Here is a 26704-nt window from a genome sequence, read left to right as displayed (position 1 = left end):
GTTTCAACAACAGAGGGTTTCTTTCCCTCTGTTGTTAAAACCACAGGTATGCTCCAATATCAGGTGACGTTTTGAAAACAAAAGCTTGTTATAATAAAGTCATAAATAAAGATGACTTTTGTGCCAGCGATGGATGGCTTGGTAATTTTAAATCCAGATACGGAATTCGGTTTCTTGAAATATCTGGTGAAAAACTGTCAGCTGATGAGTCAGAAATAATGGCGTTTAAATTAAGTTAAAAAATAAAATTGAAGCTGAGGGCTTGACTCCCGATTAACTGTACAATGCTGATGAAATGGGTTTGAACTGGCGTCAGTTGCCAACAAAAACTTATTTTACTCATGAAGAAAAAAGTGCTTCTGGCAGTAAGTTAAAAAAAAGAAAGTTTAACGTTAATTGCCATGCACAAAGCTTCTGGTATACAAAAGTTAAAACTATTGGTAGTAGGCAAGTCTAAACACCCTAGGTGTTTTAAAAATGTTAAAAAGGAAACCTTACGAATTGTTTACAAATTTCAAAATCGAGCTTGGGTTTCCCGGGATGTTTTTAAAGAATGTTATTAACAGAACTTTATTCCTTCTGTCAAACAGTTTTTAACAGAAAATAAATTAAAAGAACATTGCTATTGTTGGACAATGCTCCCGGCCATCCTAATGAAACTGAAATGACAGTTAAAACCAAAGATGGAAGCATTGAGATAATGTTTTTACAAAAAAAAAACAACATCATTGACCCAGCCACTTGACCAAAATGTCATAAAAACCATTCAAATGCACTACAAGAAACGCTTGTTGATGACATTGTGAGCAACACAAGAGATGATATTTCAGACATTTTATAACATTTAATATCAAGGATGCTGTCATCAACTCTGCTTTTGCTTGGAACCAAGTTACAAAAATAAACATTTTGTCTTGGAAAAACGTGTGGCCTACACACCCATCACTTGAAAATGATACTGAAAACGAAACAGATTATGATGAAACTTACTTGGATAGTCTGTCTATGACTTGTTCATTTATTAACAAAAAATGTTGAAAGAAAATGAGGGCATACCACGAGAAGGTCTAATGAAGTTGCTGATGGAGGCTGATCTAAATGCCGACTTAAATGATGATGAGATTATTGAAGAGACCACTACTCCAGACAACGGCAAGACTGACGGCAACGAGATCGAAGTGGCTGCTAGTTCTTTTAATGTCAGTTGTAATGATGCTGTGTCGGCAGCTGCTACCGTTATAACTTGCTGTCAAGAGCGTGGTGTTGAAATTGAGACAATAGTTCATTTAAAAAATCTCTAGGAGAATGTGATTTCAGAATCTAAGTAAGAAGAAGCAAAAAACTGTTTTTAATTTTTTTTAATGTAAAGATGGTATTTTGAGTTTTCACTTATATATGCACAGTTGGTTCATTCTACTATAATTAGGTACGTACAGTAAAAAGGTTTTTTCTTACAGTATAGTGTTTGCTTATATTCACATTTCTTACTGATTATATGTTATTTATGCATCATGTAAATGACACCCTTGGTAATCTGGACTCCTTGGTAATCTGAGATTGTGCTGGTCCCATATCTGTCGGATTATCAAGATTGGACTGTATTAGTAATCAACAGTCAATAGCTTTTATCTAAAATTTTCATTTATTGACCTTATTTTCACATACAAAGCAAAATTGAAGGTTCAAAAGATCATTGAATCACTGAAGCAAGTGAAATCAATTAGGCTTATTATACAGCTACTGATATTAAGTAAATGTATCTTTAAAATATTCTCAAATAAGTAGTAAGATTTTTCCATTAATTTATTTCACTTTTATTTTTCCTTGTAGTTGGTAGATTTTTGTACTTTCAAACCCATTTATTGGGGACATTTTTTAATAATTTTAAATGTGAGATGGTAAACTAAAGTTAATTCAATTTCTCAAATTATAATTATGATTAAATTTATCTATATCTGACTTTGTCTTGAACACAATTTACAAAGGGGCATCATGTTTCAAGTCATTTAGAAATTAAAGGTTACAAGCATATGACTGTAATAATAATGCTAAATGAATAATTAAAGGTTCATTAAAGATACATATACAATAGCTGTTCAAAAAGTACCGGACCTTCTGTCCTCCCGCTTAAACGAATGAAGTGTTGGTGGCCAAGCTTAGTGGGAATGTGGAGGGGGACTGTCATGTATGCACATGCACTGTTTCGTATCATGACAAAGCTTCAGTCGCCGGCAGTTAGCCTAGTAGTGTAGATTTCTCTGTTATGCTCAGTAGTTTTAATCAATTTATAAAATGACAGAAAGACTTAAGCACCGTTATTGCATTACATTTTGCCAAAAGCTTGGCGATTCGCAAGTTCCATTAGGATTTGGGGAGTCTGCCATGAGCAGTACTCGAATAAAAGAGTGGTACAATTGATTCAAAAATGGTCAAACGTTAGTGGAAAGTGGCGTTCCGGCAGGCCATTGACAAGCCGAAATGTGAAATGTTATTGAAAACGTGTAAAATTTAAGTCACTGAGGACCATCGTCTTACAGTCCCAGAACTAGCAGAAGCAATGGGAGTCAGCATTGGGTCAGTACATTCAATTTTAATTGAGGATTTGAAAATGAGAAGAGTGGTCATAAAATTTGTTCCAAAGTTGCTGACAATGGAGCAAAAAACAACTTCGCCTTGAAATTGCACTAGACATACTAGACAGTACAAATAGTAACTCTGACTTTCTGACCACAGTGATCACTGGTGATGAATCCAGGATTTATGGATACAACCCGGAAACTCAGACGCAATAATTGCAGTGGAAACACACATCTCAACCAACACCAAAAAAGCACGGCAAGTTCGTAACCAAGGTCATGTTGACAGTTTTCTTTGACTCCAGTGGAGTGGTGTATCATGAGTAAACGCACCACATAGCCAAACCATCACAAAAGAACCCTATCTTAAGGTTCTTCATCGCTATGTAATATTGTGCAGCACCAACTACCGTGTCTGTGGGCAACAAAAACTTGGCAGCTCCATCACGACAATGCACCTGCCCACTCTGCACATCTAATTCAGGGTTATCTCACTAAAAACAACACACCTCTGGTTCGCCAAGTTCTGTACTTTCTCAACATGGCTCCCTGCGACTTCTGGTTATTACCTAAGCTGGAAATGTCCCTTAAAGGAACCAGATTTCAAGAAAGAGAAGACATTAAACAGAATACAACGGCTGAGCTTAACAGCATTCCAAAAGATGCCTTCTAGAAATGTTTTCAACAGTGGCAGAAGCGCTGGGAGAAGTATGTGTATCACAAAAGAGACCACTTAGTGGTTAGTTTTCTGTCATTATGGATCAGTATCGGTTTTTAACCATATCTGAGTCGATCAGGGTGAGGGCTTTGGTGGAAGCTGGACTATCTTATAGTGCAGATGCCAGGTGGGTAGGTGTACATCGCACCACAGTTAGTAGGGTAGTCTCTCGATTCCATGATATTGGTTCTGATTACAGGAGGTGTGAGCTATGTCAGAGCCACAGACCAAAGAGATGATCAGTTTTTGAGACTTAGTACTTGAGAAATCGGACCGTTACACGATCTAATCTACAGGCATTAGCCAGAAATGTCTGTAGTCTCAATATTTCTGCTGGAACCATTCATCGCCGTCTTCGGGAATCTAATTTACGAAGTAGGAGACCTGCTACATGCCCAAGACTCACCAGAGATCATCGAAGAGAGCTCACCTATCAATTTGCACAAAAACCTTTTCATTGGACATTGCAAGATTGGAAGCATGTACTTTTTACAGATGAGACCAGAGTAAAACTGTTTGGTCCTGACGTGTGTGGCGACATTGAAGGAGAAAGATTTTCTGAAGCCTGTATATCAGCAAGAGAGCCTTTTGGAGACCCGAACTCTGACATAATTGGACCTGCTACTTAGGACCAAACTTACTTGATGTTGCAATTTTGTAATCTGACTTTACTTCCACTTCAAGCTACTCACTATACTACCACAACCGTTACTTGGCTGGATATCATGGCTGTCTCCAACCCAGCCCATGTGGCACACCACGGACAACTTCCTGCCCTTGGACTTTCAAAGCATGATCTAATTTTTTTTCGCCCATAAACTCTGAACCCCAACATCTAAGCCAAAATCATTAAGTACTGGAAATACAGAGACTTAGACATGTTGCTCTTCTCACTAATACTGCTCCTTTGCCCTGGCATGAGGTTACTGCCGCCAATAATGTGGATGACATGGTTATTCATTTTAACTCTTTCCTTATCAATTTATTTGATAAACATGCACTGATTGTCACAAAAAGAATCTCTAAAGCTCCTGCCCTTTGGATAAATGATTTCATAAAAGATTTACAGAAACATTAACAGAGACTCAGCTTTCTGTAAGGTCAAAAGGTCAAATTCTTCGCAAGATTGGGCTATATACAAGCCTGAGGAATTGTACACAGCAAATCAGAAATGTCCAAGTTAGGTTTTACTATAGAACTCTGTCTCAGCGGCAGTCCACGAGGTCGCTATGGAACAGGGTCAAGGGCCTAGGTATTGGAAAGTCAGATGTTGATACCCCTGTTTCATTTGACCTCGATGTAATAAATTACAATTTTGTAAATTTACCAATAGATGAATCTGCAGCTATCGATTATGTCACCGAGCTGAGAGTTGCTCCTCAGGATGTGACTGGCTGCCGGTTCTCATTTGCACCTGTGAGTGAGGCTGACGTGATTGCCGCGTTTTCGAGGATGACTAGCAATGCGGTCGGGGCTGATAATAATACCTCTACGCTTTCTAAAGGATACCCTACCAATCACACTACCTATTATAGTTGTTATTTTCAATGGTTCATTAGTAACATCAACTATTTCCTATAAAATTGTGTTATCTAGCAAAGTTCAAACCAATCAATTGATTTGTTATTGCGAGGTAATGGTAATAGAAGCTCATTTCTTAAAAAAGAGTATGTTTTTAAAATCTTCTGTGAAGGGTATCTACTAAGAATTGTAAATTACATCACCTACATCATCAAACCACCCGTCATTATCATTATTATCTCTTGCCACAGCTGAGCCAGGCGCACATCAAGCCCTGTACCTTGAAGGTCACTATCATTGCCACGTAAATCAGACAACTGGATCACTAGCATTACTAGGCTAAAAGATTTCATTTCTAAATAGATGTAAAACAACAGGCGTGGTAGATTCCCATCCACAACCCAACTAGCCACCACCTATAGCAAATATTTCAAACACAATCACTAAACTAACCACAACTACACAGTAATGATAAATATAGTTATTTAGCTCACAAGTCTACAATCACATAAACAGGTGACCCTCAGAACGCTATGAAACGATAAACATTCCACCTCAAGTGATTACCATATACTGGCTGCATTAAGTAATAATAGCCAAATGAAGCCAGGCTCGAAATGAAGCTGGCAGCATCTGAAGCGAGTTTGGACTATAATTTGAGCCAGTAGCACTCAATGTGTTATATTTTTTTAATACAACAACAGTAAATTAATCCTGTTGGCCTTTCAAAAATTCATCCTCAATTATGCACTTTATAATATAATTAAACTATCTAATTACAAGTTAAGATTCAATATAATTAATCAGATCAAACACTGATTATAACACAAATCTCATTATCACAAATATAAATATAGTTACAGTTATAATTGCAGCTTGATAAAAATTGGCATGATGTTCTATAAATAAACTGCAAAGTCCAGTTTATTGTTGGGGCTAAACGAACAACAGGGGGCAGAGTCCTAGAGCAAGAAGTTTTCCATAGAACTAAAATGTCTTGTGGTGGATCAGAATGAAAACTATTGGTAGAACATTGTATGAAAACATTTTAATCAATGATAGTTTATGAGTAGCTCCGGAGCCAAGGATTGGAGGATGGATTTCAGAGTTTCAAGATAAAGAATATTCATCTACCAAGTGGAAAGAGATGTGCTCTCTTCCTTACCATATACATTATAACTTAATACTATTGTCATCATCATAAACATTTAAAGAATGATATTCTATTGATGTTTAACTTTTAGTGACATTTAACCACAACAGTTATAGGTATAATTTATATCTAATAGTAATTTCTTAAATAAATTTACCTAGTTGATTGAGTAACCACTTTTTGCAAACTCTCCTTCTTGGCCATCTCTTTTTTCTCGAGTTCAGCCAAGGCAGCATCCATCTTGGAGATCATCCTGTTGACAGTACGGGAAAGCCGCTTGGCTGCCTTTGACTCCTTCACTTCCACTTCCACTGCCTTGGCCTCCTTCGCCAACTTTGTCACCTCCTTCAGGTTTTGTACATCCTGGAGACACAAACAATATACAATCAAGTTATAGACAATAAAGTATCTAACAGCCATGTACAAACTAACTTCCACTCCTTTAACTCCACCCCTGTCGTCTTTGTCTCCTTCACCAACTTGGTCACCACTTCCTACAAGTTTTGTACGTCCTGGTAACACACATCACATTATGTCACAGACAATGACGTACTTGAGAGCCACATGGATTCCCTTTACTCTTTCACATCCAATTTCACTGCTTCACCAGCTTCGTAACCTTATTAAGGTCCTGTACACTCAGATTATATCACATAAAAAAGTGTTAAGAATTTTTGATTATCTCACATCAACTATCTTGATCTCCTTTGCAAGTGATCATATCCTTTTTTATTTTGTACCAGGTACAAAAATCACACTGATATAACAAAAAACAACACTAAACCTTTTATCAAACTAAAAACCTTAAAATTCAACATAAAAATATTCATTTATAGCCATAAGTTTTATTGTTTATAATTATTGTAATTCGGCTATTTTTCAGAGTAGCTTAAGTAAATGTTATACAATATATTAGTGCAAAGAACATTGATACGTATTAATATGTAATTGCTAATTTAATCAATCAATCATTTCTTTGTAATATATACACTTGCTTAAGAATCATTCTGGTCCGCATAGATAAAATAGGCCACATGCAGCTTAGTGATACTATATACTCTTTCCACTAAAAGTCATCTCACTCTACTGTGTTGTCTAAACACAAATAACAGATATTGTCAGCAAAAATATATGGCATCCTTTACTTCTCTAATGACAATGTCGGTAATTCTAAGCAATATATGGGTCAACCTCGATTTTTCTCATATTACAATATAATGTTCCAATAGTCAATTAGAAAAGGAAATGACTAGAATTTCTTGCCGGAAAGCAGTTATAGGGAGCAGGCAACTCATATTACATTATAATGTTCCAATAGTCAATTAGAAAAGGAAATGACTAGAATTTCTTGCTGGAAAGCAGTTATAGGGAGCAGGCAACTGCAAGAATTACCTATTAGTGATCAGGGGCACTGACGTGATCTGGGCTTCAAATTTGGAACTACTCGAGTTAATTTTTTTTCTAAAAGAGCAAGCAGCGCGAAGCGCTGCGCAGCGGGCAAGCATCGTACGTGATCTTCGTCTATACTGAATTGATTCAGGCCAAAGGAATGACACAGATTACTTACGGAGATTTTGTATTGGGCGGATTATATTGGTTTACTTTGCTTTCCAGCATGTAATTATGTGTTTAAAATTGTTTTACATACATTACCTACATTATATTGTAATATGTAATAACAATTTATCAAAAATTTTTAATAAAAAAAAGGATCACGCACGATGCCTGCCCGCTGCGCAGCGCTTCGCGCTGCTTGCTCTTTTAGAAAAAAAATTAACTCGAGTAGTTCCAAATTTGAAGCCCAGATCACGTCAGTGCCCCTGATCACTAATAGGTAACTCTAAGAATATATGACCGTCTGGCAGTTGCCTGCTCCCTATAACTGCTTTCCGGCAAGAAATTCTAGTCATTTCCTTCTCTAATTGACTATTGGAACAATATATTGTAATATGAGAAAAATCGAGGTTGACCCATATATTGCTTAGAATTACCGACAATGTCTATTACAATCTTACTTCTGCGGTTTTACAACTATACAATATTACTTTTTTACGAACAATGTGTAAGACATTTATGAGTTTAAACTTTTCTGTCACCATATGCCATATCATATATCGCACCTATAAATAGTAAAAAATATACTGGAGGATATAAACATAATTAATTTTTGAAAGTAGATTCATACGATAGCCATATAAAAATTGTATTGAAAAAGGGAATTTACATTACATGAAAATAGAAAAGAGAATGTAGACAAAGAATTTATAACCAAGCAAACTCAGTAAAGGGGCAAAGCTAAATGGGAAGTGAGAAGGAACAGGAAAGAGAGGGAGCATGTGTTCAACCACATTTTTTGTTTAACAAAACTAGTAACCATTCTTTACAGGAAAATAGAAAAGAGAATGTAGACAAAGAGTTTATAACCAAGCAAACTCAGTAAAGGGGCAAAGCTAAATGGGAAGTGAGAAGGAACAGGAAAGAGAGGGAGCATGTGTTCAACCACATTTTTTGTTTAACAAAACTAGTAACCATTCTTTACAGGAAAATTTCTCTGAATAGCAAAGCCATGAAATGATGTCAAACTACCATCTTGGAATGTCATTTGAATCACAAAGAAAGAGAACCATAGCTAAAACAATCTTAACACAATAAACTGCTCTACAAACAACTCAACTGACACTGTACATACCACAAAAACCCCAAACCACCTGCCATTCATGCAGAAATTAGTAAAAAGAATCAAACTCAACAAAAACTGTCTAGTCTAAGACAAAACTGTCCTGGTTAGAGAGTCTGGTCAGACAGACAATAGCACATTAACAGGCTGAGTCAAGAGTGGAGGAAACCCCACCTTGGAGGATCATCAGCAAGCCAGAACTCTTTCTATCTGCGGGAATTTTCTCACCTCGTCTCCACTCCTCTACTCCGAACATGTCCAACCCAAAACAGATGGAGCAAGAGGTGTAGGACTACCGACTTTCAAAAACTTCTCATAAAACTGTGAAGGTATTTAATGTTTTTAGAAAAAGAAAGGGAAATTAAATTTATATTATAAATTTATAAAGGATAATTTTAAGAAAATTGTATTTATATTTAGTATATTGATTTAATTTTACTGGTTTGATATTCCATATGTTATAGAGAGGGAAAAGTGATTTGTGATAATTTATTGTAATAATTGTGGTAGATCAAAGGCCAGTAATACTACAACCAAAGCTTATATACATTAATTAAACTATGCTGTAATTTGTACTAAAGATGAACTCATCAATTTGAGGTACCTGCTAACAATAGACAAATACTGTTTGTTATCAACGTAGTTAATAGTGCATCACAAGTATCACTTATTCATTATTTTTTCTCTTCTTCATTTAATGAAGTATAGAAGGTTTCTACTAATTGAGGCCAACAGTGCATAAACTTGGATTACATGTAGATTGATGGGGTCAGAAAGTAGGAAGTAGCATACAAGATGGCAGAAAGCAGAGAGTAAGGTGTGCTTGTAAGAGCAAATGGTTATTCTAATACAGTCATGACCTCGGCCAGCCAGTAACGACATAACTTAGCATGAGGTAACATTCACTCAGCTTAACCCATTGTTTGTTTGAAGGTTATTTTTGACGATGGAAGGATTGTGAAGGAAACAGGATTTTTCCGGACATTTGCCATTGTTCAGTGAAACAAGAAAACAGTAACACTACGTTTCGAGATCTGCAATCTGATCTCTTCTTAAGAGTTCTTAAGAGACTTCTTAACTTCTTAAGAGAGATCTCTTCAAAAGAAGAGATCAGATTGCAGATCTCGAAACGTAGTGTTAACCCATTGACCAAGCTACTTTGTCCTTACTGCATACACTTAGGAAATCCAAGTTTGTAGGAGTTATTCTATCAATTTAAATACAATACCATAAATTCAGTTTCTACTTATATATTCAAATGAACATTTCCAGAAGTCTGGTTCAATATTTTCACTAAATATACCTGCTCAATAACTTTATCCAATAAATCTAAAATCATTGGCATAGGGCTTGATCGTTCAACTAAGGCTCAGAATCGTCATTGAAATTGTTCTTGTTTCCACTAGTTGTTCTGTAGTAACTCAATCCTCAAAGTCAATTCCTTCAACAACTGAAGAGAGAGAATCTCCATCATTGTCAATTTAAAATTTAATTTTACTACTGCATAATTCGTATCTACACCACGTTTACTGTTTACAGAACCTAAAATCTCTCCTGTATTGTTTGTTTAGGTATTTTATTTAAAAAAATGTAAAAACTGAAAACGTGTCTTGTTGACCCAAAAGATTACACCATCCATGTATTCTCTGACATATACGGTACCACACAGAACCACGCAATTGACGCTTGTCCTAATAGGCCAATGGGTTAAATCTCCAGATATGACTAGCTGTAAGTGCGACCAGTGTATATGACTACAACAACAGCCAGTAGTTTCTCCAATCACAAATCCTACACAAGTGAACAGGGTCACACTTTATTATAACACAAGTATTCAATCAAACCATTGAAAACAACAAAACAGTTACAAGATTTTACTGTGGCATTGTTTACAAAAACTGTAAACAAGAAATGTAAGAGCACAAGTATAAAATGTAATACAGAAATGTAGACACATCAAGAGTCATAGTAACAAATAAATATTCCTTTAAACATTCAACATTTTTACTTGGACGACTAAAAACACAAACTTATCTAATAAATGAATAATTTATTAATTGAGGTAAAATTGTTTGAAAAATAAATCAAATAGTTTCTTGAAGACTCTTGGAGCAATTGAAAAATAATTTTAAATGGTAGTAAATGTTAATAAAACAATACTTTTCCACTACAGTTTATTTTTTGAACAAGACCTTTCAAAACCTAGATAAACAAGATTCTGCGTGATACATGATATAAGAGTCATGTTAAACTCTGATAGTCTTAAACATGAACAATGAAATACCATGAATCTGATGTACGCCTACTTATGTTTGAAAAATGTCATAGGACTCCATCATATTACATCATAAGTGCTTTTACTAAGTGTTATAAGGTCTACGGAATTTAAAAACGTGGGAAACAGCTAATATGAACTAAAAAAAACTAACTGTTGTTGATTACTTGAGATATCTTCACGAGATGGATCAATGCTACCAAAACTGTTTATCATAAAACAACTTTTGGAAAACAATCTTTACATTTTCCCTCTAAATAGTTTGAAGAAAAACAAACCAAAAAGGAGTATTTAATAAGAGTTAAAGAAATGATTTTTTTTTAGTAACAAGTTGTTCATATTTACTCAAAGTAGCGCGTAAGTAAAAAATGGATGACCACTAGTTTACATGATCTATCAGTGGCCACCAAATTTTTTTATCACTAGTAGCCAGTAGTTACTGGACATTGAAGTTGTAGTAGCTCAGACACAGGGGCAGTAGAGAGGGAATGTTAGAGGCAGTCTGAAGTAGACACTACTATTGTACCCCTGTATTAGAACATATATTGAAAGGTGGCTATTGCACCAGTAAGTGTATACAAATTGATGTTTGACATTTTACAAAACAGAATTAAAATGAACACTTTTAGCAGCAAGTGATAAAGTGGTTCCAGTGGAGAATACATATTAAAAACTCACTACAGTATGCTCATAGCATACCCATAGTATAGTTAAAAGCTATGTAAAATTAGTTGGTAAACATACAGCACATTATTATGTTTACCATCATTTACAATAAACCTAATTTAAGTTCAAATGTAAACCATCACAAGGGGATTTTACCTCTTGGTAATCCTTCATTTCCTCCTTGAGATCATCAAGCTCCTCCTTCTCGATGATCATTTTCTTCTTGTCTTTGCCTACTGTGTCCAACACGTCTTCCAGTGTCTCGCCCAGCTCTTTACTAGACAGGTCCTGCAACAATGAATATCTTATGTAAGTATCAGCACAAACTTTACTTACTTCACGTCACAAGCTTTTGAATATATTTCCAAGATTTGTAAATATAAAAACATGAATGTGTTCTTTTCAGTTATTTTCAAACATCAAAAAAACTATAATATACAGTTCAACTGAAATGTTTAATATTTTAGACATGTTTGTATACCTATATATTTGTATTTATATTTGAATAGCTCAGTTAGATGTAGAATCCTCATTTTCTAATCTACTCATAATTAGTACTACCTACACATACAGGGTGTTTACTAAAGGATGTCACAACTTCTGTGGTTGATAAAATACATTTAAAACAAAAAATGTCATATAACATAGGTCAAGAAATGTCTTGATTGGCCGCTAGCCACCATTTTGTATTTTTAATAAAAAATATCTCTAAAACTATTTAAGCTAAATACACCAAATTTGGCACATATCTTTGAATAGAGAACAGATATTTTTAATTGTGTTGTTTCCTTTAATATTAACAAAATGGTGACTGTTGAAAATTGTTAATGTCGAATAAAAAAATGTAAAATAAAACAGTGTAGTTATAAAACATTTATTAGACACAAACTATTTGAAAAATTTTATTACAAATCTAACAGTACTTGTTTCAATAAAATCCGTCAATGCATAAGTGAGCATGACCACCACTTTAAAAGTATACTTCCACAAACCGGGAGCAGCAAAAGTTTTGTCTTTTGATAGGCATTAGCTGTATTACGTCATTTATTATAAATTTACAAGATACTAACTATTTAGCAGTTTTTATAACAATTCCAATGGTACTTTTTCCAACAAAATCCATCAACGCATAATCTATCAAACAACTGACAACTCCCAACTGTGACATGTATGTCGCTCCCGGATTTCTGTCCAATAAAATTTACATTATTAACCATTTGTTAAAACAAATCAGCCTCCATATATTAATCATAAAAGAGAATAGATTGAAGACAATCTGATTAGCTACACTTTAATATTATACTTATATTATCTGATACTGCCAGAAATACTACAAAAAAGGAGGAGTGGCAATTTTTGTAACGATTCTCTAATATATGTGGTTGAACCAGTACAAATCACAGAGCTTAGCCAGGAGCTGGTATGTGAGGTTGCTATGGTTGAAAATCAAGAATAATTAGCAGCCTATGTATGTCATGGGCACCTACAGATCTCATGGAAACATGGATGAATATAAATTATCTCACAAGCTTTACAAATAGCCCCAACTTGGGTAACATTTCTCATCCATTTTCTCATGGGTAATATCAAAATTAATTGTCTAGAGCCTTCCCGTGACAAAAATAAAGTTGAAGAGTTGTTCCTGAACCACAACATGACCAGAGTCAAATTTTCCACCACAAAAATAACACATTGCTGATGTGGAAAAAAACTATTACCCAATATCGCTGATATCAACTTTCTCCAATGTGATTGAAAAGATGGCACCGTCTCTGCTCACGAACCACCTTTCTGAACACAACCTTCTCACAAAACATCAGTATGGCTTTATTAAAGGCAGATCCCAGACTACTGCTGTTATAAGTCTAGTGGAGTTTATAATTAATCAACTGGAAGCTGGCAACACTACTACTTCTATTCTATTACATTTCAGCAAGGCATTTGATTATCTGGATTATGCTTAACTTTTAGTAAAACTGGAGGCAATTGGTATCAAGGAATTGCAGACAGATGGTTTGAAAATTATCTGTTAGACAGGCAACACACACCATGTGAACTGGTATACACAGAAAAAGGATTAACTCGATATATAAGGTCCAAAGTTCTTCCAATTTTGAGAGGTTTACCAAAGGAATATTTGCAGGTCTATTGTAGGTCCTGTTCTTTATATCTTATTTACAAATGACATTCCCATTTATTTGAATGAATATGCAATGACCATCATGTATGCAGCTGATACAGCTATAATTCTCAGGAACAGCACACCTTATAACCTGGAAGTTTCAAGTCACATTGCAGAGATAGCTGTTCAGTACTGCCACAGCAACAATCTCGTTGTAAACAAGGCCAAATCTAAGCAGTTTGTCATGAGATGCAACAAAGAAAAGGTGGGATTGCTACCATAATTTGAAATTGTGAATGGAGCTAAGTAAATGGGTGTTACAATTGATAAGACAGGTTTACAGCCCAGAGATACTTGTCAAAGAGCCTTAACCCTTTAAGGAGTGCGTGTAAACTCTACATAATGATTAAGGACAGCATATGACGTTTAGCCTGTGTATTTTTGTATTATTGTATTGCTATTACTGATTGCCTTTTAGTAGACTAGTCTGTAAAGTGGTTCCATCTATCGGCAACATACTTAACTTCCATTTTTGTGTGCTCAGATTCACTTGTAATGTGATTTTACCACCAGATCGCAGTAGCCACCTGGTAGAAGTCACTGACTCAAGGTCGCGTTGAGCGTGCATCGCTTTGCTGTCAGAATATGCCGCCACATTATACTAGCCATTCCTTGTATACTACATACTGTGGCCATATTTATCTTGTGAGAGTGACTTATATTTGTTGAGCAACCATCTGATTTGTTATTACTGTCCAAATGGCATACAATATTGAACGAGTCTGCCGTAGTGAGGAAATAAGACATTTGATTTTGAAAAAGTACTGAAATATTGACTTGTAGAACACGTAGAGTATTTTTTTATTAGGCTTTCAAATGTAAATAAACATTTTTAAAAAAAGAGATTTTAAAGACTTTAATTTTTTTACTCCTTTTGGTAATTATTTGATTTCATCCATTACTTATTTTAGCCTATCAAAAGAAGACGTCATATGACATCCATACTTATTAAAGGGTTAATTGAGCTCAAAATCATCACTATAGTGTCTAATGTTTGTAAATTGTAACAACTTGATAAGGGAAAGAGACCTGCATACATATAACACATGCTGGGCTTTAAACTTCAGTTTACTAGCAGACAGAATAGCACTGTATTCGAGAAAGCCATCTTACATAGGAACTAAGCAATTGAACATCCTGCCTGAAAAAATCAAACTACATGAAGAGAGCAATGCTTTCAAGAGGAAAGGGATCTAAAGAGGTGGTTGTTGAAGCACCCATTTCACAAACTGGTGAATTCAATGGGATTTGTTGGCTTAAACATGTTACTGAGTTTCACCTGTACTTTTTTGACTCAATTCATTAATAACATTTTAACGCTATTGTAATTCTAAAAGAATTTACAAGTAAAGATATTGTCTATTGTTTAATAGTAGCTGTCTTAAGTTCTCTGGATGAAAAGCCCTTAATGATCATCATATTGTTCATTAATTCTTTATCAAATACACGTTTCATGACACAATATTTTTATATTTACGAATCATGTGTTTAAATTATTATTACTGGAGGCGATGACATTTGGAATTTTTTTGTGTTTTGGGAATAAACCATAAACCTAATATTTTGTATTTTAAGTAGTTCCTATTCCTGTTATTTATTTGGTGACGATATACCTACAAATAGAGGACATGAAAATCCTATGCATAAAGTAGAAGAACAACAACAAAAATTCTCTAACAAATGCCTACAATATCTCAGTTTGACAAATTTAATGAAGACGCTGAAGAATGGAGATTTTAGATTCAATGTTTTGATATTGCACTACTAAGCTGTTGGATACCTGATGATAGCGTACAATGATACTTTCTCCGGTTGGACTAATGAAGGTTATTTGCTTATACTGATATTCAAATAGAAACTCTAGGAAAATCTACTATTACAGTTAACACATTCAATCAAATAATAAGAGTCATAAAGCAAGAAGATATCCACTCTTAGACTTAACTGGTGCAAAATTTTCAAATTTTACTTACCAAAAGTTCCTAGACAATCCAACAAAAAATTCAAAATGTTGCTCACCCACGTAAAAATTTGTTTGATGATAATTTAAGTACAATTCATGGTGAAATAGTTGTAGTTCACATGTACTCTAATACTTGTACAAAGATTTATAAACCTAGAGACCTGTTCCATATGCATTTAAAGGTAGTAAAAGAAGATTAGAAAGGAAGAAGGCTGTAATATAAAACATGTAATAGGCTTTATGAGAAAACATAATTGAACTGGTAAACAATATTAGTGAACCAATTGAATGGGCATCGCCTGTTGTTGCTTTTAACATGTTGCAATATTTACAGACACAAACAGCAAAAATAATAATAACAAACAAAAAACCGCTTGTTGCGGAAGTTCACTAAGTAATAATAGACACTAGCCTGTTAAATCAGTCATGCACAAGCTTAAAGTGGCTTTTGTTTCAACAGATGATAATAAAACAATAACTGCTCACAAACAACAGGTGTCCAAAGAAACCTTTCACAGCTTATGACATTTATTCTAATGTAAATCAATTGTTTACAAAATATTATAAAATAATGTGTAACAGCCAAATAAAATAACTAAAAGTCATGTGATATGATTGTCTCAACCACATATTAGCTACTCCCTATTTCTGTGCATCTCTACTTTAGTATTTTATTAACCCTTTAAACGTCATGAAAAATTGGACCTGATCCTTGATTAAGTTACAATTTTTTTTATTTTCAACGTGTAAAGTTAAATTTATTTTCGTTTCTGTATGCCAAAATAGAGTTATTTAACGGTAAATAAAATTTGTTTAGCCCTTTTTGGATTTCCTAGGCTAATTTTTAACTTTTGAGAATATCGTAGAATAGCAGTGTAGTTGTCACTAATTTTTTTTATCATTTATTCAGTAAATAGGGGAATGAAACACAGTTTTACAGATAAACATATACTACATTACAAACTAATAAAATTATAAAAATACAAAAGTAGACAAAGAGTGTTTATTTGGTGGCGGGCTGTCACAACTAGCATTCCGCGCATCTCCCGCAAGCCACTGTTATCGTGTGGACTTTGAACCTTCTTATCGCTCGGCAACCTGTAGGACGGCCTTGCAGGGCTTGAATTATGTTTCTTGCTTTCTGATAACATCCTTATGACCGTTGTAAAATATAAAAAAGTTTGACCAAGTAATCGCTCAGAATTATCAAATCTTCAAATTCCGAATTGTCTGGATTCGCCATTCACACGAATAATGGTAAAAAAAAACTCTAAACAAACACTGGACACTGATGTATATAATATGAATAATTTACTTTAAAAAGAATAGGACACAACAGAAAATTAGCGATAACAGAAATACATGTGCGTGTACCTGACGCTTCTCACTAACTAACTGGCTAGATGCCTTGACGGGAGCTCCCGTCAATGGCTTTGTGAAAGGCGCGGGGCCACGCCCGCTAGACAGTGTTTGGCCAATTAGAAGCCACTGCCTCTCCCATTGTAATAGAATTCGAGGCAGGGCAACCCGTCTGTATGTCGCATGACTACTAGAACCATCTAGCAGCAAAATATTCAACTAACATAGCAGTAAGAAAATAAAGAATGCAAAAACGCGGATCCACGGCAATAACGTTTTGAGCTTGTAGTGGCCCTCCGCGGATCCGCGTCAATAAAGCTGGAAAGGTTAATTCAAAGTCTGTTTTCTTTTACTGAAGCCTAAACCACTTACCTTCTCTTCTTTAGCCTTATCAATGAGCACTGTTGCTGTGTCGGTGAGTGTAGGAGCCTTGTCTACTATCACTTCCTTATCCAGTTTTACCACCACCTGTAAAATAATTGCTCACTTAAAATATAATCTAATTCCCAAGGAAAATGACAAAAACATATACAAATGTATTTAATGTTTAGAAAAGTGTACATATATATGTACAATGTGAAGTTTCCAGCCTGACCAACTTCACTTGTTTCAAGCTGGCTAGGACTGGTTCCGTTAAGCGCTCATGCCTGTACACTTCTTATCACTTGCCCGAATCTTTTCCGTATCAGCAGTCTTGTCTGTTACATCAGAGGAAATAAAGCTGTCTCACAATGTTCAAGATTGAGTACCGTGTGGTATTCAATTTTTGTGTGAAGAAGGCCTTACTCCTGCATGAATTTAAGAGTGCTTTGAAATTAAGGGTAGTCCTCCCCTTCATATTCTACTGAAAAAATGGGCAAAAATGTTCAGATTAGAGAAAAAAATTTGCATGATGACCCACGTTCCGGTTGTTTAGTGGAAAAAATCATAATTGAAACATTCCAACATGTGGAAGCCAAAATACTGTCTGACCAGCATTTGAAGACCAAAGAAATAGCTGCAAGGTTCGCACTTTCAAAGACAAGTATTTCGGAGATCAGAAAAGAAAATAAGCATATGAATAAGGTGAGGAAGATGGGTGTCTGAATTATTTCAGTTACTTAAGTAGAGGAGTATGTTTGCTGCTCTAATGAGTTTTTAAATGAATAAAGTGCTGATCCACAGGATTTCTTTGAATCAATTATCACCGCCGTTTGCACAATGCAATCACAGAAAAAGGTGAGGAAAATTGAGCAGAGGTGTCCAGGTTTTCACGACAATGCACCTCTGTATACAGCATTGACTATCAAGGTTGTTGTGAGTGATTGCACATTCTAAGAGCCTTATAGTCTAGATGGTATTATCCGAACACTATCAATGCTAGGAAACAATTTGGCAATAGCATACCCTTCTGGAAAATTTAAAAGGACATCACTTGCAGGCTCTATTTATGACGGGACTTTTACTTTTACTTTGTGCTATTACTTCTAGCCAAGAATCGATTCTTCAAATAATGAAACTTATAACTAGATACTAGATACAATGGTACTAGAATACAGCATTACATGACACACAAACCTTAGCTTCTTCCTCGATCTCCTTCTTCTCCTCTTGGATCTTAGCCACCTCCTCTTTTATAAGCTCTATCTTTGTCTTATTGTCCACTTTTCCTTCTCTCTCACCTATAACAGCCTTTGTCTTTGTGGCCTACAAACAGAAATACACAGCATTAATTATTATTAAAATGTTTTTCTATGACAAGAAATGTGATGTTGTGGTAGAACAAGTCATTATTATTATTCATACATAAAAATATACAAATTGATATATCTTCAGAAACGTACAAAATATTTAAGCAATGGAAATTTTAATTATGAAGTTCAAACTACAGTCAAAAGTATAAGTACAGTGGAGCCACACTAATCGGAACTAATTGGGACGGAACCCAATTTGGATTATGTGATTGTTCGGTTTAGCCGGAATGACAGTAAAACACAGTATTAAGCATGATAATGGGTCTATTCTGTTATAAAATTATCAAATTGTACTAAAGCAAGTTTTCTGACTGTTGTACTGTATTTTATGTGACAAATGTGTTTGACTGCGGATACTAAGCACAGTTAGTAAGTTACAGTACACTGTAGTTTACTTTTGTAGTGTGAGAGTTCTATTGTTATGCAAAGTGAGTATAAATTGCTTATGTCCACATGCAACAGACCAGACTACTCCCCCTCTCTTGGCGCACCAAAAATATACACACTCACTCATAAAACAGCTGAGCATTGCGCTGCAGTCTGAAGTGTGTAGTGTGCATGTGTCAGTGCAAATGTCGATTCCACTGTTGTGATTATTGATTTATTGTTGTGATAATAAAGGAGAGTTGGTGCCACATGCAGACGGTGCAGCAGCGCTTGACAGGCTGCTAGATCTGCTGATATGTTTATGACACAATGGCAAAACTATGCATTGTCCAATAGACTGTACACTGCGATACAAGATAACTACTGAATTCATGACTTTTAATAATTAATAATATTGTACTCAACAATAATATCAGTACTGTACGTCCAATTTTTGTTTGCAAGATGGAACCACATCATAGACTAATGGCTGGCGTTATATGAATTTACAGAATAGGGTCTAGCACTTCATGCATAAGACTTTAAGGAGTGGCTGCAGCATTAAAAGAGTTAAAATTTAGTACGTGTAGATGAAAATTTGACTAAAGAGCCTGAAAACCCATTCTTTAAACAGTTTCTACCACTTCAGAATTTATTACAGTTCACAAGGGAAGTTTTTTTGTTCATTAAATAATAAGAAAAATAAGATAAATTACTTTCTTAAATGGAATTAATAATATATGGCATCATGTAAACAATATTTTGTGTATTTAGTCGAACACATCTTCAAAGTTAGGCAGCTTATATTTCCATGACTACAACATCCTTTACAACTTGTTTTTTAAATGTTATGCTAGCTACTCACAACTGTGTCTGGTAGAGCGGAGATTGTGGCCACCAATTTCTCTGTGGTAGTAATGGTCTCAGGCAGCATGAATGCGCGTGAAAGCAGCAACAGTGATGGCGGCACCTTCTCATTGAGACTTAGATCCAGCCACTGTGTGAGCTGCGCACGCAACCGTTCCTCCGACATGCCCAGAGCACGCATCCCACGGGCACGACATGCCTGCTGAAGTTCAGATTGAGTTAACGAATCCACTCCTTCCTTCTTGATTCTCTGCAATAGTAAATACCAGAACAAGATTTAGAGTGTATAAGAGTATCAGAATGAAAAATAAAATACATTTGTGGAGCAAATTATTGTAAGGAATGTTGTGGTCAGAACTGGAATTGGTGACATTAAAGAACCATATTATTAGTACGTTAAACTTTATCACTACAATTTATAGAAATACAAATATCACTATTGCATAATTATGACAAGATCACACAAATGTGAGCTGTTATTAATTACTTTATTTTACTTGATAAAATTATGTATTTGGAAGCTGTAGTTCAGCAAATAGTCAAAGTAGTATTTAACCCTAGAAGTGTGTCCATGTTACCAAAGATAAAACGTCAGTCCATTTTTGACGTGTTGCAAGGGTTTTTTAAAACATTCGTAAAAAATACTTAATATCAAGAAAACATATATTGTTATATATCGTTTTTCTTCTCAGAAGTTGTACTATTTGAAATAGGAATAAATCTTTTGATATTCTTTGGTTTAGTATATATTTTTATGAAAATAATGAGAAATTGCAAAAAGTTTTATATGAAAATTTCAAGTTTGGACCTCTGTAAGGTATTGAAATATTACAGTAAGGTCAAAATGTTAAATGTATAAAATTCTATGCCAAATTAGAAAATATATTAAAAATTTCTATTAAACAAAAATTGTAATTTTGCCATTTGTTTTTTACAAAAGCGAAAATTTACAAAAATGTACAAGGGTTTGGGCTTTTCATTATTTTTACCTCCAAATGTGACTATATATTTATATGAAAAACAGTTTTCTATTGTAAATTATACATGCTATTTGAAAACACTAAAAGTAAACAACAACTAAATAAACTATTAGTTTATTATAAGCTTACAAAAAAAAACTCTTTTGAAAAATGAAAATATTTTGTAACAAAATTCAGAAACAAGCTACAAATGTTCACTTATACTTTATGTTTATGTAATTTTTGAATATACCCTTAGTACGTATGTTTGTTTAGCTAAAATAAAATATAAGATATGTTCAAATACTTTGAGAAGGAACTGAGTTATGACATTTTTTGTTAACAGTCCCACGTTGAAGAATTTACTCATAAAAAATAATCTGGTTTGCAATGTAAAAAAAATATGAAAACATTTTTTAAATTTTTTTACTTGTTATATTATGTTAGCACATAATGTTTGAAAGAAATACACTCAATAATTTTTGAAATTGAGTAAAAAATAATTGTTGTGCGTCAAATATTGTAAAACCTTGCATTGTAAAATTTTTGACAATATATAAACAATAGATATTATAGTTCAAAATAACATTGTTTTATAATGTTTTTGTCATTTCATATGCATTTATGCAGTTGAGTATTTCAACCTGAAAAAATAGAGACCTAAATTATGAAAATCGGTAAAAAAATAAGCTCGTGGTGAAATAAAATGGTCAACAATGGCCGACAGGGATGGGTTGGGTTGGTCTTGATGCGACGCCGTGATTCATCTCTTTCGTTTCGCACTGCCGGAAACCTACTGAACTAAATTTACCGTTGAAAGATTGTACCGGTAGATCGTTTCTTTCACTTTACACGGTTTTTTTTATTTTCTTTATTGACAATAAATAACTGTGTGAATGTTATTATACTAACCAGCATAAAATATGCTGGTTTACAACTTTAGAATTGTCCCTTTTTAGAATATTCATAGTAAATCAACTATTCGTTCTAATGACTTTCTGTTTGCACTGGAAGAAAGAATATTTCATTCCGCGTCTATTGACATATGGCAGCACTGTTTGCAGGCAATACGTAACTTGCTGTGATTGGTTTAAAATGACGTATTTCTTTGACCCGGCCACCCGCGAAATTCAACTCAAATGATGACTTCTTCAGAAACATTTCACCACGGCCGTAATATTGAAGTTAGAAAATAAAAGTTTATATGAAAATTGTAGAGTGGAATCTCACAATTTCAATGATACCAAAAACATGGTGATTGTTTGAAGATAAATAATTATTTTTAATGAAAAACTGAACCGACATACAATATGCTGGTTCCGCACAACACACATAAATTACAACCGACATAAAATATGCTGGTTCCACACTTCTAGGGTTAACCCTTTGACCGCCGTGAGCCACTATAGTGGCTCGCCGTATGCGGTACCTTGAGCGCCGCGGGCCACTATAGTGGCTCTGTGAACTCTACGCCTTTGTCCTTATAGTTAAAACATAATATATATAAAATATATTTATATCAACTTTGAATTGTATTGCTCTACTTCATTTCAACTATAAAATATTGATATTTACTTGTTTCTATAGTAACAAGTGTATCTTCATCCTACAGCGAAATTTTTGAAATTTTTTGAATTTTACTTAAATTACATTATTTTATGCAATTTCTGTGGAATATATTTGTAACTTTTAGTATATGCTCAAAACAATACGTACTTTTAGGTTAAAAAACGTTATTTGAGCCCAAGTTACTTATTCAGTGTGTTTTTGGACCTCAAACTTAAAGATTTTTTTTTTTTTTTTTTAATTACGACAGGCATACATACTACTAAACAAATGTAAAAAAAATAAAACTAATTTATTACATCAACTGAAAGTACATCTCTTCCCCTCAAAAACAAAACCAAAACTAAAAGGTTAGCTCAAAATTTACGAAAATTATGTAATTTAATATGTGACCATGCAAAAACGGGTGATTTTGCCGTGGCGGTATTGGATCCGTGCGGTGCTCAAACGTCTGGCGGTATAGCGAATGACGGCGCGCGGGAGCGGTGGCGAGCTAAGTGTTAAACTGTTCTATAGATGTCAAAGGTTCTGCCATATAAGTAGTTCAACTATTGCCCTCTAGATATTAGCAATGTTTACTGATACAGTTAGCCAATTTAGTACACTTCATTTTACTAAATTCAATATCTTTATCTTCGTTCTTACTTAAGCTTATATGGTGTTATGACTGTCAGTAAAGTTTTCAGGTTCATAGCTCATTGAAAAACTGCTGACAAGGTTAAAATCTTAAAATAAGCTTTTCATCTAAATCAAGTTACTTTCTGTATCAAGTATCTATTTGTTTAGGTACTTTTTATTGACCAAATATGGCTCACTACACATACCTGCAGGTCAACATAATTCAACATTTAATTGTGACAACAATTTTTAACGTGGTTTGAACCAAAAAACTTAAGTAATAAATATTTAGAAGTTTATTTTCAACTTTTTGTATATTATCAGAATGCTAAGCTCATAAAGCTTTAAAATAATTTTAACATGATTAATAAACACTTCCAATAAAAATTACTAATAAAATAATAAACACTAATACAAATTCAAAAACAAATAAAATAGCAAGGATTTTTGAAACCTAACATAAAACAAATCAACCCCTAGAATCAATTTTAGAAAATTATCATAAGGTTTCTTTGATATATCCACCCACTAAAGGATTAAAATTTAATTTAATGTTGGCTGCAATGAAATATCATAAATTACCACATCATCAGCAGCGAGACTTCTGAGTTTCATCCGCAGCTGGAAGCGAAGCAGGGTGGTAGTGCCGAAGGGTTGCAGTTCCAGAACCCTACACAATGCCATCAGCTGTGATCTCGTCAAGGAATCCAATGTAATTTCATCTTCAAACAACTTGGAGAACTTCAAGATTTCTTCGTTACTCGTTAATCCTCCACCTTCTGTTCTTACCTGCAAAATAGAACATTAATTATCACAATTTATTGTTATTATGTTATTTATATTCCAAGCTATGATTCTGTTCATTTGTAATCAACAAATTACAGAACTTCCTTTTAGCAGCATTCTGATGGCTTAGAGATCCGGTGCTTTGTCAATGTCTATTATCAAGTATTGAGGATATATGACCATTTATTGTTTCTCTCTCAGAAACCAAATTACCTACCAGATTTTCTGGCTTCTCAATACATACTTAGAGACCTCAATCATAGTCTATTTCCAATCAATGCAATTATTTATTAATAGATAATAGCTATTTAAGTTTATTTTTTCTTCTTCCCACCTTACACAGAAGACAATGTAGTTGGTGTTGTCATGCTCGGAGTCCTTCTCCCCATCAAGATGGAAACAAACAAATATGCCTTGGAACTATTTTGTGAACCAACGTATCCTAGATGTTGAAATTAAAATTATAGGACAATTATTGTAAGTTTTCTTTTATATAAAATAATAGAAAAGTTTTTCCAATAAGAGGAGCTCCTCCTTCAATAAATGTATTGTTTCAGGAATCTAGTAAATGTAAATATATCTATTAAACTTATTAAAAAAATTTAATTGTAAGTTATCAGATACATTAGTAAATATTTTAAATGTTAATACTTATGAACAATGGCGGCATGGGATTTCCCAAAGCCTATTAGCCTAGAACTAACAATTAGAGAATAAAAAAAATGGAGTTGGTTGATTTATATGCCTTTCATTTATCATAAGTGAGGTTATTTCCTTACAAATATTTTTAAAAAATTACTAAAAATCAAACAGACACATTGCTTGTTTGAAAATAATTTATTTTTATAAATAACTATGTATTTTAGACATCTAATTAGACAATTAAGTTCCCACCACTTTTCATAATTTCTAGGCTCCCTACTCCCTACCTTGAGTTATATGATTACGGTATTATTCTTAATTGGATAGCAGTGAACGACTGAACGATTTTGGGGATCCAGTGTAACCTAACACATAGAATCTAAGGTTTCATATTATAAGCTATTTTTTATGGATAAGGCTCTTTAAATGAACTTAATTCTAATATTATAAGTATTAACGATTCTTAAAAATAATATATCTCATTTAAAAAATATCAAATTTGTTGAGTTGGCAGGAAAAAGTTAACGAAACATTCAAGGTGAATGGGTCCTTTGAAACACTCTGATCTGGATCACCTGTTCACCTGACTGACCCATTCAAATTGAGCAGGTAAAGATCCAACGACACATCTCTACTGGCCACTGCCACTACGGGGCTAACCTCACAACAAAATGCAAGCTCCCTGGATATGACTATGGCAACATGAGTCTGCTCAATTAATACTTTACGCTTAGACTGCGACACTTGTATGGGCCTACACGACAAAATAAAATATAGTTATAAAACAGGTAAGTAGCTGCAGTGCAAAAAAAATATGTAAGCGGGACACGATCCTAATAATTATCACAGCTGATAAACAGAGACAAGAAGACACTGGTCCCACTCCCCACCACTGCTTGCCACAACCCTCCACCAGAGGGGAGCTCCTCCTGCGCGGTGCTGTTCAGATATTTGCATCTGCGCAAGTTTCTTTCTAAGTGGTTTGTCTATAGTATTTTATGATTTACCACCAGGTCATTTCCATGACAGATTTTATAGACTATGTTGAGAAGCTACTTAAGAGGCAGTTGCTAGTGTGTCTTCGTTTTTCATGCAGAATGATGTCATCTGCATACATTACGTTCTAGGAGTCTCTTGAGTACTAGTTTTTCACATATATTTGAGAAAATTGGGTCAAGTAATATATTATATATCAAATATTTCTTGTATATTTTTTATATAATATGTTTAGTTGGTAGTTTGGACTATTTCTTCCTCTTTTGTTCTCAGGTTTGAGTTGAAAAAATATCTGTTTTGTGCTCTTTTGCATGGTGAGATATAAAAAATTGTCTCTGTGAGGTTGGTTGGGCTTGATCCAGCTGTTTTGTACATGTGTTTTGGCTGTTGCTGAAATCACTTCAACGCAAAACCCAATCTACAAGCTTATTCAAAATGAAGAATACGCTAAGAAGGACGACCGGAAACAACAAAATTGTAGTGTATACTACAAAACTGAATAAAAGAGGACCGATGACAACATACACTTGTTTTGCTTGTTCGGGAAAACTAAGGCTTTGTGCTGTCAATTGTTTGACAAGTATCACAAAAGACCAGCAGTAAAGCTAAACTCCTCAAGACAATGTAAATTTGTATAGTTTTATTTATGTTACTTTTAAAGTGTGTAAATAAAATAGTTTCATAACTGATATTTTTACGTTTGTAACTCTCATTTTAGACATACTATGTGAGACAAAACTCTAGCCATGAGCTAACTCCTTGGACCCACGGGCATCATCTAAGCTGCCTTTTCGATAACATCCATCATTATTTGCCCATAAGCTGCCTCTGGATAGCTTAAGATAATTTATTAATAAAGATTAGACTTTAGCTTCTGGTGTCATGAATTTTCCATAGCAGTCAACATGTTAATATTGATCTCCTGTAATTATTAAGATTTCAAATTTGAAGTCGTAAATATGCTAAAATCTTACCAAAACGTCTCCTTCTGGTGCCTTATGTTATTTAATATTGTCATCTGTTAGTCTTAACATTCAGGGTGGCCACTGAAAACCTCTTTTCATATTCCCAGTTTTTTCGT

General features: G+C 34.3%; 1 protein-coding gene across 1 annotated transcript in view; it reads right to left on the bottom strand.

Annotated features, from left to right (window-relative positions):
* The window catches only part of LOC124353467 (mitochondrial proton/calcium exchanger protein), a 47170-nt gene that overhangs the window by 5960 nt on the left and 14506 nt on the right, over window positions 1-26704 (bottom strand). Inside the window, exons 4-9 of the mRNA XM_046803311.1 lie at window positions 23782-23988; window positions 20055-20306; window positions 18648-18776; window positions 17463-17558; window positions 11743-11874; window positions 6126-6331 (exon numbers count right to left, since the gene is read on the bottom strand). Of these exons, the coding sequence (XP_046659267.1) occupies window positions 6126-6331; window positions 11743-11874; window positions 17463-17558; window positions 18648-18776; window positions 20055-20306; window positions 23782-23988 (1022 nt within the window). The remainder of the gene's footprint in view (window positions 1-6125; window positions 6332-11742; window positions 11875-17462; window positions 17559-18647; window positions 18777-20054; window positions 20307-23781; window positions 23989-26704) is intronic.

The sequence above is a fragment of the Homalodisca vitripennis genome, chromosome 1 (assembly GCF_021130785.1).
Source record: "Homalodisca vitripennis isolate AUS2020 chromosome 1, UT_GWSS_2.1, whole genome shotgun sequence".
In the NCBI taxonomy this organism is placed as follows: domain Eukaryota; kingdom Metazoa; phylum Arthropoda; class Insecta; order Hemiptera; family Cicadellidae; genus Homalodisca; species Homalodisca vitripennis.
This window is presented reverse-complemented; position numbering and strand designations above follow the sequence as displayed.